Genomic DNA, 11985 nt, shown 5'->3' with positions numbered 1-11985 from the left:
AAGGGGGAGTGGAGTCATTCTGGTCTTCAACTATTCATTTAAGTTCTACTTGACACTGTATGCATGGTATAATATGAATATGAAATTCAACAGAATATTCAAAATTTTTGTCTGTTATAATTTAAAACTTTCAACATAAATTCTACAAATCAAAGATTCTTTGTAATCACTGAGTTTACCCCTTCCGTATATGTTACCATAGCAACGTCACACACTCGCTTACTATATTTTTTAATATATCCAAATTTTAAATAACGTATTATTTTAAAGGTAATCTTAAAATATCATACGAAAGGAAAAATATATGTATATATATTCTTATATGTTATTAATCTTATTTCTGTTTCCCGTTGTTCGTGATTGGTAAAACAGCACCGGAAACAGAATGTCTACGTGTTTTTTTTTTTGTTTACTGTAGCCAGCTGGAATGCTAGCTAAGTAAGCTATGCTCGGATTGGCATGAATTGAGAAATTTGGTATACTTTTATTCAAGAAGTGTATTTAGGTTTCTTCGGGGAGAACATTGCGTATTTGCTTTGCCGCAGTATCGCGTGAAGTGAAGGTATGTGATAAACTTGTCCTTAAAACTACAGTCATTAGCAAAGAGGGCCAACAAGTGAAATTCATACTGGCTGTATGTAGGTCAAACTGTAACGACAAAAAAAGTACATCAGATAGAACTGCAATGTGCTCACGATATTATCGTTTACGTTTTTCATTTTCTAAAGTAGCGTTGTCGGTTCGTAACGTTATAGATGATCGAGGTTGTGGCCTCTATGGCCCGAGGCTCAGTGTTTCTGGCCGGGGAGCTCATGGAGTGTCTTGTAACTTTCACCAACCCGATGTCTCATCTTTCCACCTCGGCGAGCAGGTAGGATTTTACAAGTTTGCTCCTTGTTCAATGAGATTAAAAATAAGGGAATATCAGCCATGTGTTATTCTTTGTTTTGACTGTCGTATGTTAATATGCGGGCTTTTAATTAAAGTAGGTTTTGTTTTGGCAAGATTTACAGAAAAGGATTCTTAATAATAACACGTTTCTGATATCCTGCTGTTAGAATATTTTGTAATCTAAATGATTTCATTATTTCCTTGGGAAGTATAGAGAAGGTTAGAAGGATTTACACGTCTTCTGGAAGGATCTAGAAAAAGCGTGCGATGGTGGTGAAATATATGAGGACAGCAAAACAGTGGTGAGGTGTGTAGTAGGAGAGACAGATGGATTCAAGGTAGGGGTAAGATTACAACAGGGATCTTCTCTGTGCCCCTTCTTGTTTGCAGTGGTGTTGGTCAGGCAAGAGTCCCTGAGTACTGAGGTGGTGGTATGCACTGGAGGGAAGAAGAATGAAAGTCAGTAGAAGCAAGACAAAATGCATGTGTGTGAATGAGAGGGAGACAGATGGAAAAGTGAACATTTAAGGAGACAGGTGAGTGAAGGAGCTTAAATTCCTGGGATCAACTATCCACCCAGGCAGGTGGAAAAGAGGAAGACCTTAGAGGAGATTCATGTAGTGAAGGAGGAGGGTTGGGTTAACAGAGGATGCTGGAGATGGGGTGAGGTGGCGGCGGGTGATCCACTGTGGTAACCTGTAAACGGAGCAGCTAAAACAGGAAGGAGTTGTTTTTTTTTATTTCACTTCTTTTAACACAGTTATTAGGATTTATATGGTGTCTTGTGACCTAGTGTTGTTGGTAGACTGTAACACAGAGGACACTGAAATAATTGTACCCTTGTGTAAGCCTTGTTGTCTGATTCTGATTTTTGTTCCAGTGAGATGCTGGCATGGGCCAGTGCCCAGATCCACTGTCAGTTTCATGCAAGTGAGAACAGAGTAGCCTTGCCGGCTCAGGGCAACAAACAGGATGTCCAGGCTGAGAGCGAGACTGTGCTCATCCCAAGCAGAGGTAAGAAATAAAATATGAAATCTAAGACTGGCAGAAATAGTATAAACTTATCTGGGTTTCCCCAATCTTATAAACAGTACATTTGCATATTGACACCACTTCAGTGGATGTATGGGTCATACATCCAACTGCCTTACAGCCATGCAAGGTTCACAAGGTGAATTTAAAAAAGAACATCCCCAATACTGGATAAATTTGCTGCTGTGTCTGCTAACAAGTCTTCACACACAATGAAAAGTAGCAACATATTAGTAGCCTTTTTTCCATAGCTTTCTTAGTGTGTAATACATTTAACATCTCCTGCTTTGTTCTCCAGGAGAACGAGGGCAGTGTGTGCTGGACACTCCTCCTAAGATATTATTCTGCGACCTGCGCCTGGACCCTGGAGAGAGTAAAACATGTACATGTCTTTACATTTGTGGGAAAAAGTTAACAATAATGTGAAGTGAAATATCTACACTGCTGTTAAAGAATGAAACACTTAACACAATAATGATGAGGTTTCTAGATGGTTTCCCATACATAGCATTATCTCATTTGTGTGTGTGAGACTCAGTCTTGCAAACATTGTCATTCTTTCACAGACTCATACAGTGAGGTTGTTCCCATTGATGGGCCTCCCAGTTTCCGTGGTCAGGCGGTGAAGTACGTCTACAAACTGACCATTGGCTGTCAAAGGGTCAACTCGCCCATCAAGCTACTTCGTGTTCCCTTTAGAGTGTTGGTTCTGCAAGGTGAATGGACTTTTGACCGACTCTGGCTTTCATTTTACAGTTGTAGCCACAGAGAAACAGGGGTTGAAAGATCTTTGCTTCGGCTGTAGTATAATATTAGAACGACAGCAAAACCAGAGAAGTATTGGCAAAAAAAATACTGTGGATATAAACTTTTGTTGTGGTCTCTTAACCAGGCATGTAGATTTTCATTTTTCTCTGGACAGCAAAAAGAGTCTGATTATGTCACAGTTACCAGAGCTCTTTGCTTTATAGAAAGTACTTAAAACGTTGCCAAGAAAATTGACTTTAAAAAATGAGAATCTTTTATCTGATGTTGGTGTTTTTTGCATGTACCCACATAGGCATGCCAGAGCCTCCATTTCCCCAGGATGAAGAGGTTTGCCCCTCCAACCCTTTCCTGGAGGAAGAGGAAGTGAGCCGCAGGGACTCTCGGCCTTTGGAGAGAGCACTGGACATGTTAATGGTCACCACCTCGAGGCGCTACCCCCGTGAGTCGAATTCTCTGCCCTTCTGCTCTTTGCAGGAGTTTAAACTCTAGTTTGTGCAAATTGTTTTTAACGTAAGCGTCACCCCTTTTTTCTTTGGGAATATTTTGACAAATTAAACTGTTTTCTCACTATTTTAGTTGTTACATTCACATAAGCGTGTACATCTATAAAATGGTGGCTTCATTCGGTACCTGAAAGGCAAAAATAAAAGCAGCAGATTCTTTTTGTGTCTCCACATCTGATGTGTGTGTCTTTGTTTTTTCCAGATATGTTTAATATCACCAACATGCGTGGGAAAGTAGCAAAGTTCTGCATCTTTAAGACTGTTTACAGACTCGGGGAGGACATCATCGGCACGTTTAACTTTTCAGAGGGAGACATTCCCTGCCTGCAGGTGTGTTTGCTCTACAATTTTCATACGATGCACTTTCCAATTCAGTCACCCTTTGAATTTTCTCTAAAGCTGTGTGTGTGTGTGTGTGTGTGTGTGTGTGTGTGTGTGTGTGTGTGTGTGTGTGTGTGTGTGTGTGTGTGTGTGTGTTTGTGTTTCAGTATTCAGTGAGCCTTCAGAGTGAGGAGGAGATCCAGCAGCAGTACCAGCGTAGACCAGGACAAACTCCCAGTGTGACTGGACACGGGCGACATCTGGAGTCTTGCCTCCACACGGCCTTCAGCCACTTCTCTCTTCCCATACCCCTGAATGTCACGCCGGGTTTCAGCAGAGACATTGGTAAGTCACTCAAGCTGAATTATGTCTGACTCACGGCTCAATCATATCTCAACAATTACTTGTAGATCAGTGTCATACAAACTAAGTAGGCATAGTTCATCAATTGCCTATATAAGCTAAGCACAATTCCAGGTTCCTACTATCATTAGTTTTCTGAAAAAAATTTCAAGCGATGAATGTCAGGATGTTTTTAGATGTTTTCCTTGCATACATTTTCAGAAGGCATCTAAAAATGACATAATCTTGAAAAGTCCTTCAAACTTTTCTGAGTGTCTGTACTATGGCTCCATATAGACTCTCAGTAGTGTGGATGAAGTTCAGATAGAATGAATGTCCTATTGCTGACAGCAGATTCTGCAGCACAGGCCTGTAGAAACATAGTTTTGCAGGTAGAGGACTTAGATATTGTAGCTTCTCATATGCAAGGCACAAAATATGGTTCAAAATAAGTAAAGGATTTCATAAATACATTGCAGCTGTGACTACAATGTAGCTTGCCATCGCCAGTGTGTGAATGTGTGTGTGAATGACTGAATGTAGTGTGAAGCGCTTTGGGGTCCTTAGGGACTAGAAAAGCGCTATACAAATGCAGGCCAAGGATTTCATAAATATTAAAGTTTGAATAAGAAAGTTTCATCTAAATCGAATACGATATTCCCCTGGTATGACACCACATCCTAAACCCATATTAACCTCTTTCAGAAAGCGTGAGTTTGTGTTAGCCATATCAAATAGATGTTCTCCATCATTTTCGTATGTAGTTTTCAAAATATTCATATTTATGTATGACAGCCAAAGATTATAATAAATTCTAATACTTGTAAAATTTAATGTTTTTAAGATAAAGGGGCTAAACTTCACCCAATGCTTCTTACTTACTTCTCACTCATAATTTGTAGCAGATGTTCCAAGGCAGTATTTTAACGTTTTTATTAAAGTACTGGCCAGGCTTCCCAGATGAAGTGTGAGTTTTCATCCATTATTTGATGGAGTGCAGGATAAAATGATCAGTTGTTATGCACGATGCACATTTTGTTTCTGAACCAAAACAACACCCTGTGTAAGCTGGGCTGAGTCATAATCGGGCTGATGCTGTGTAGTCTGAACCTGGATAATGACAATATCAATTACACGTAAACTCAATGTGCTAACCACAGAAGAGAAGGACACAAAAACCAGTGTGGGTTTACAGTGCCTTAAGGCAGTGACTAAATTTTAATAAAAATGATTCACACCTATTAATATGGAAAGTTTTACAAGCATGTGGGTGACGAGCATTCCTTATTTTTCCTTGTGGCTGCACACTAAGAAATGTAGGAACGTGCCGGCAAAAGAGTAAAAAAGGACACGACCGGGAACATCTACACATAAACCTAGGTACTTTTCATAGAATGTATATGAAAAGAAAATTACTTACTCCGGCTCTTTTGTTTATTTAGTGACCCTGAGGTGGCGCCTGCACTTTGAATTCGTTACTGCCCGGGAGCCTATGGAACCGCCCACTGTCCTGCAGAACCAATCAGAGGTCACAGTGTGGGCTGGGGCGGAGCATGTGGATGTGGACACCTTCAGCTGGAATCTACCGATCAAAGTCCTGCCCACCAACCCGGCTTTGGCTTCCTACGTGTCCCAGTTTACAGGGACCAACACCATTACCATTTAACGTGTGTGTGTGTGTGTGTGTGTGTGTGTGTGTGTGTGTGTGTGTGTGTGTGTGTGTGTGTGTGTGTGTGTGAGAGATGTAGATGCACATTTCAAGAACAAAGACTCTCCTCCGATGGTTAATCAGAGCTTTTTCTTTCATCTGGAGCAAAACGCTCAATCAAGATGTAAGAGAAAATTAAAAGCGTGACTTAAATCTCTGTCATTTCTTCATGTAAACAACACTTTTATTTGGAGGTTAAATGAGTTACAGCAGCAAACAGGTCAAACTGAACAGACATTTATATTAAAGTACATTTATATATTTACAGAATGTCATCAGTGGGTTAATTAAAGATAGCAGTTGGATTAATATCAGGATCTTTGAACAAAGAAACACTTAACGGTTTGATGTTATTTAGCATTTTAAAATCCTGTAAACTTAAAAGGAGTTTCATAAGAAGCTCAGCTGGGATTAGACAAGTTGCTAACTGATATAAGCGTAAACAGAAATTAAAATGCTTCTAAAGCAGGCAGGGACCTATATTTTCTACATCTGTTAAGACTTCAAATTATTTTGTGTAAATTGCTGCACATTTGCTTAAAAATTGCTAAGCATCATATTCCCTACATGAATAATTCATATACTGAAGATGAGTAATGGTTATGGATATCTAACTGTAATGAGTATCAGCTCCATGGGCAGGCAGAGTGGCGGCAGAGTTACTCAGTGCTAGTTGCGTTCCAGCCTTCGAGATGCTGCTGCAGCTGAAGCGATCCATGGCTCGGGTCCTTGTTCGCTTGACCCGGGGAGCAGGGCAGGCGGGGGTCAGCTGACTGGACTAGAGACACTTTGCAGGTCACTTGCTCCACCTGCACTTCACACCATGCGGGGAAATCCACCGGCCGATGCACTCTGGGCAGTAATTAAGAGGAAGGTAAAGCGTGTCAAACCTTCTTTGCACTTCTCACTTCACGCTTTAAAATGTAAACTTTTTCAGAATCAGAATCTCATTTTTATTGTTATTTTTGCCAAAAGCACAACGATATTATATGCGGTCCCATTCAGTACAAAGAAAGCAATCTAAGTACTCATAAAATACAAAAATAAAGAGTTTCTAACAAAGTATAGAGTAAAAATAGAATCTAAAAACATAGATATGTACATATCTATGTGTGTTTGAGTCAGAGATTGCACAGGTTAGTGACATTCTTGCTACAGCCCTGGGATATTTTTTTGGGTACCCACAGAAAACTCGAAACACTTTGTCAAATCTGAATATTTTTATGTGCCCAAATGAAAACATGTAATTTGTTTTATTGAAAAAAAAAACAGAAGCTTATAAAAGTTGTGATAAAATGTAATTAGAAACATTAAATATGACCATATTTGGCTTCTAAAGCATTACCTAAAATATTTAAAAGTATCTGCAAAGTAAGGCGCAGCCACCTGTGATTTACACTAGAATAATATCAGTAAAAAAAACCCACACAGACAAGATTCCTGCAGACTAACAACATTTGTGGCCACTTTCTTTATTCTTAAGCAAAACATCTGGTGAAACTGCTGTTCCACCATGAAAACAAAGTCACTCAGTCTCTTTAAACCATGCGGTTTAGAAACTGTTGGCATCTGGACACCAAATCACACCGTCTGTTTGTGTACTCACGTCTCACAGCAACCGACCCCAACAGGGTGCAGACAGGTGCATTGCATGCAAGCGTTGTCCATCCAGGTTTCACCCAGTGAGTAGTGCCTCCCCTCGTACACACACAGAGCTGGACGAACACATGGTGGGGGGAAGAGCTCAAAATAATACATTTTTTTATAAACTGATGGGGTTTTTTTAAAGGTAAATGTTTGGGGTTTTTTTTAAAAAGGGTTATAAAGAATTGGATCTCACCTCTGGAGCTGAAGTGGCACTCCATGGGTGCAGCAGAGCCACCGCTGGTCCACAGAAGAAACCCTACGGCTCCAAGCAACAAGTGAACCCTGGAGAGCTCCATCTTTATCACGTCTGGTCAGCTTGTGATTCCTCTTCTCCTTTTCTTCCCTCATTTATATGCTTTGAGGGTTCATGACCATGGCGTGGAGGTGTGGCTTGCACCGTCATGTGGCCCACAGACTTGGCTGTGGAGAGTGTCAGCGGTGCCATCCGTTTGGAATGAGGAGGTGGAGGTGTTGTGTAGAGGGGAGGGTAAAGTTGTATCTTGGCACGCTTTTGGCACTCTGGAGATCTCCTCGATGCGCTTCAGCAGGCATGAACCTCCGAAGTGTTAGAAACAATGACACATCCACGCGGTGACTAAGAGAGGGAAGGGTAGCAGAGAGGTGAGATGGAGGGCAGAGAGAGAGAAAGAGCGGTTACGTCCAAGGAGAGAAGGAGGTGGAGAGAGAGGGCGATGGAAATGTAAAACATGATTCATCATCATTCAGCCTCCCTCTTGGTTTTTGTGAGGATCACCGCACAGCCCCAGAAAATGTGCCAAATATAAATTTTAAATATATAATCATGATTCTGCGAGGTGCTTTCAGCTCTGGCAGCTACATATGTCCATAGTGTCCATATGCCACAACTGTGTGTCGTTCAATGCGGTCTTCTCTCTCCATGGTTGTTCTGCTTTTGAATGGTTCTTCCTGTTATAAGGAAGTTTTTCCTTCCCACTTTCACCAAACTGCTTGCTTTTCGGGAATTCTTTGATTCTTGGGGTTTTCTCTCTCATGTGGTGAGGTGTTTACACTACAATCTAAAAAGCGCTTTCAGGTGACTGTTTTGTGAACTGCTACCATACAAATGAAATTCAATACTGAAAGGAGTCTAAATGTAATCAAATTAAAAGGGAAGGAATGAATTGTCAGATGTGGGAACAACATATGTGAATGTAGATCAAGGGCTTTTGTAGATTTAGATTTCTTTTAGCCTGATGTAAACACTTACATGGGACTTTGGATGATAACATATTTCCTGCTATATGATGGAAGTATGTTTGGGGAGTGTCTCCGAGAGACCAGGAGTTTAATGAGCCTAAGGCACAATTCCAGCTTCAGTATCAATAAATGATGGATACTGAAAGCTAAATGAGAAAGACGTACACATTTCTTTTGGAGGGATTTTTTATTGGGTTTAGTTGATTTTTGGGAGAATTAATTAAGTAACAGTTTGTGGAAAGTGGAGGGACAGTGGGAGACTGGCCATCCTAACTGTATCATAATGAAAACCTTAGTTACAGCTGCTTACAATTTCTAATTATTTGTCATTTAAACCTAAATTCTGTGTTGCAGAGTTTATTAAAAGAGTGTGTGTTAATGTAGATGTTGGCTGTTCTCACTTTTTCCTGATTGCTTCCTTAGCAGGATGTGGAGCAACATAGGGAACAGAGCTCAGTCATCTTGATTAAGAACCCCCAAGGGGAAACGGGTAATGATGATGACGGATTTTATTATTTCAGCCTCCTGCTCTTTTGCACAAACCTCAATTTACCACTGACCAAGCCGACGCTAACATCAAGTTTGTTTCAAATTCTTTTATATACATGACATGTAAATCAGTTTATAACTTTTAGGGAGTGTGTCTCTTCTGGAATTTTTGTTGATATTCCGTCTCTCTCCAGTAAAATGAGCCTACCATAAAAATATGAAACTGTTCAGCAGGGGATCAAATAATTATTTCCCCACTGTAACTAAGCTAACATTTAAGAAAAAGATTTGACTGAAAAAAAAATCCCAAAAGGTCCATGTCAAATCATTTAAACAACAATCAAAGATAAAGTTTGAACTGCTCCTCTTATCACAGTTGGTCACTGGAAACATGTGTCTTCATATTCATAACGTCTGTAATGCAGACAGGTGTATTTCTTTGTTGCCCGGTTATTTTGCAATTTTTCATGGATTGTTCATCCAAGGAAAATGGCGTTAAGTCAAAAGTTAAATATGTCATCTGAGCATATGTTGCAGTGTGGTATCAATCCACACGCCAACAAAACCTTATCTCATCTTCTTCCACTTGTTTACTATCTGCAGGCTGAGCTCGAGGTCATAGGAAAAATCCTCTCATGCCTCTCACAGGAGCCCCCGGGGCCCTGTAACATGGCGCTTTACATGCCTTCTCTCTATAGTTCAAGAGTGTTGATAGGTCTCCCTGATCGACCAAGGGTGCTTCTTCTTTCACTCAGTCCAACTCACAGTTGCCTCTGTCGGGCAGCGCAGAAGACTAAGGTGTCAGTCAGGCTACGTAAAGGCCTGATTGAGGTCAGTATTTAGATGCAGATGTTTTTCCATAGTTCAGCCTGGGTGGCGGAGACCTCCTCGGAGCCTATGGGGTCCCATATGCTGGCAAAGAGTTCACAGCCTGATCTGACAAATATGTTGTCGTCAGTGCTGATGGAAAGGGAGGACCTCTGAAAACAAAAGATTTTCCTGTCACACACCTCTCGTCCTTCATGGATATGCACTTAATTGGGTACAAGTGTTTTTTAATTGGGTTGGGAAAAGTTCACAGAGCATGAAATCCTTGTCTTTAGCATCGTCAGTGTTTCACAAGTGGATTGTTTGTATTGATTAAATGGAAAAAAGCTAAAAAAAAAAAAAAAAAATCAAAGGTGCATCAGTCTCTTTTTTCTCATTTTTAAACTAAAATTTACACTAAATACTTAAAATTTTAGTGAATATCAGATTAGAAATAGACAAAAGTAGTAGTAGACAAAAATGGCCACAATAGATGGGAATAAAGTCGTAGCCCTTCCTCAACGGTTTTCAGATGAAAACTGTAATCAATCAGGTAAACATAAAGGTGCTGGGTCACCTGCACTTTACACCTACAGGAGCTGCTCAGGCACAGAAGAGGAAGGAGTTTTGGAGCTCTGCAGTTATAAAGTCAGCAAAACTTTTACCCACTATGCACCTCAGCACTCAGTCACCTGCTCTGTAGTGGTCAAACACTTCATGGCTCAGTTATTGTGGTTTCCTGAACACTTCCACTTCTGCTTATGATATGTTTTGTGTGCAGCATTTTTATATTTGGTGGTGTGCTCTTTAGTTAGAGTGCATTTGACCCCTTAGTGAGACTTGTTAAAAAAAGCTTTAAAACCAGCTCATCTTGTATGTTACGTTTAAATTGATTTGCAGCTTCACTGTTGATTTTTTTAAAACTGTATTTTGTTTTTCTTTAAAGTTCTGCTTTTATTTTAAATACTTTGGAATTATATTTCTGCTGTGTTGCCTTTCTTTCTGTGCCATATGCAACATTTCTGTATATATTTTGCCAAAAGCGTTTGCGTGTCTACCTTCAAACGCATATGAACTTGAGTGGCATCCATTTTGTAATCCACTGGGTTTAATATAGTGTCAGTCAAATCTTTGTAGCTATATCACCTTCAAGTCTTCTGGGAAGGCTTTCCACAAGGTTTGGGAGTGTTTATTGGAATTTTTGATCATTCTTCCAGAAGCACATTTGTGAGGTCAGACATTGATGTTGGACAAGAAGGCCTGGCTCACAGTCTCTGCTCTAATTCATCCCAAAGGTTTTCTGCTGGCTTGAGGTAAGGACTCTGTGCAGGCCAGTCAAGTTCATCCACACCAAACTCGCTCATCCATGTCTTTATGGACCTTGCTTTGTGCACTGGTGTGCAGTCATATTGGAACAGGAAGGGGACATCCCCAAACTATTCACACAAAGTTGGGAGCGTGAAATTGTCCAAAATTTCAACGGCCAAACCCAGACTCGTCTATCAGATTGCCATCCGGCAAAGCGTGATTAGTTACTCCAGAGAGCACATTTCCACTGCTCTAGAGTCCAGTGGTGGCGTGCTTTACACCATTTTGCATTGCGCTTGGCGATGTAAGGCTTTGATGTAGCTGCTCGGACATTCCATGAAGCTCTCTATGGTTGTTCCTGAGCTAATCTGAAGGCCACATGAAGTTTGGAGGTCTGTAAGACTGACTCTGCAGAAAGTTGGAAACCTCTGTGCACCATGTGTCCACTGACCATGCTCTGTGATTTTACGTGGCCTACCAGTTCGTGCCTGAGTTGCTGTTTTTCCCAATCGTTTTCACTTTGTTATATTTCCACTAACAGTTGACTGTGGAATATTTAACAGTGAGGCAATATCCCGATTGTACTTGTTGTATAGGTGGCATCCTGTCACGGTACCATGCTGGAATTCAGCATCCCTTTGAGCGACCCATTCTTTCACAAATTTCTGTAAAAGCAGTCTGCATGCCTAGTAGCTTGATTTTATACACCTGTGGCCATAGAAGTGGTTAGAACACCTGTATTCAGTGAATTGGATGAGTGAGTGAATATTTTCCCCAGTGTATTTGTGTAGTTCTATTGATGTAGTTCGTGTGCACTGCTCCTTTAATATAAACGTTCCGCCTCTTTTTTTACTTCCTTCTTTTCCGCATCAGACTCGGTTAATCAACCCCACGATATGACAATCCCACGTTCAGTCGTCTCAGTCACTATATCGCAATTCGACTGCTCTC

General features: G+C 40.6%; 1 protein-coding gene across 3 annotated transcripts; it reads left to right on the top strand.

Moving 5' to 3' along the window:
• The first annotated feature begins 233 nt into the window (after nt 1-233).
• Nucleotides 234-5718, top strand: rgp1 (GP1 homolog, RAB6A GEF complex partner 1). Of its 3 annotated transcripts, none has more exons than XM_026162295.2 (9): nt 234-562; nt 756-871; nt 1772-1905; nt 2222-2305; nt 2490-2639; nt 2984-3130; nt 3397-3524; nt 3683-3860; nt 5300-5718. In XM_026162295.2, the coding sequence occupies exons 2-9, from the start codon at nt 756-758 to the stop codon at nt 5521-5523; spliced, it is 1161 nt and encodes a 386-aa protein (XP_026018080.1). In that variant the 5' UTR covers nt 234-562; the 3' UTR covers nt 5524-5718. The 3 variants fall into 3 exon arrangements, with proteins under 3 accessions (XP_026018080.1, XP_080147276.1, XP_026018083.1); XM_026162298.2 differs by lacking the exon at nt 234-562 and adding an exon at nt 1101-1229 and having other exon boundaries at nt 772-871; XM_080291150.1 differs by lacking the exon at nt 756-871 and having other exon boundaries at nt 400-562.
• Nucleotides 5719-11985: the final 6267 nt, after the last annotated feature.

The sequence above is a fragment of the Astatotilapia calliptera genome, chromosome 3 (assembly GCF_964374335.1).
Source record: "Astatotilapia calliptera chromosome 3, fAstCal68.1, whole genome shotgun sequence".
Taxonomy (NCBI): Eukaryota; Metazoa; Chordata; class Actinopteri; order Cichliformes; family Cichlidae; genus Astatotilapia; species Astatotilapia calliptera.
The sequence above is the reverse complement of the archived record's forward strand: the minus strand, read 5'-3'. Positions and strand labels throughout refer to the sequence as shown.

Excerpts from the sequence above, each read along its gene's own strand:
- rgp1 (XM_026162295.2), top strand. The coding sequence starts at position 756 with ATGATCGAGGTTGTGGCCTCTATGGCCCGAGGCTCAGTGTTTCTGGCC. Across the intron at positions 1,906-2,221 it reads TGTGCTCATCCCAAGCAGAG|GAGAACGAGGGCAGTGTGTG; the intron begins GTAAGAAATAAA and ends TTTGTTCTCCAG. Across the intron at positions 3,861-5,299 it reads GGGTTTCAGCAGAGACATTG|TGACCCTGAGGTGGCGCCTG; the intron begins GTAAGTCACTCA and ends TTGTTTATTTAG.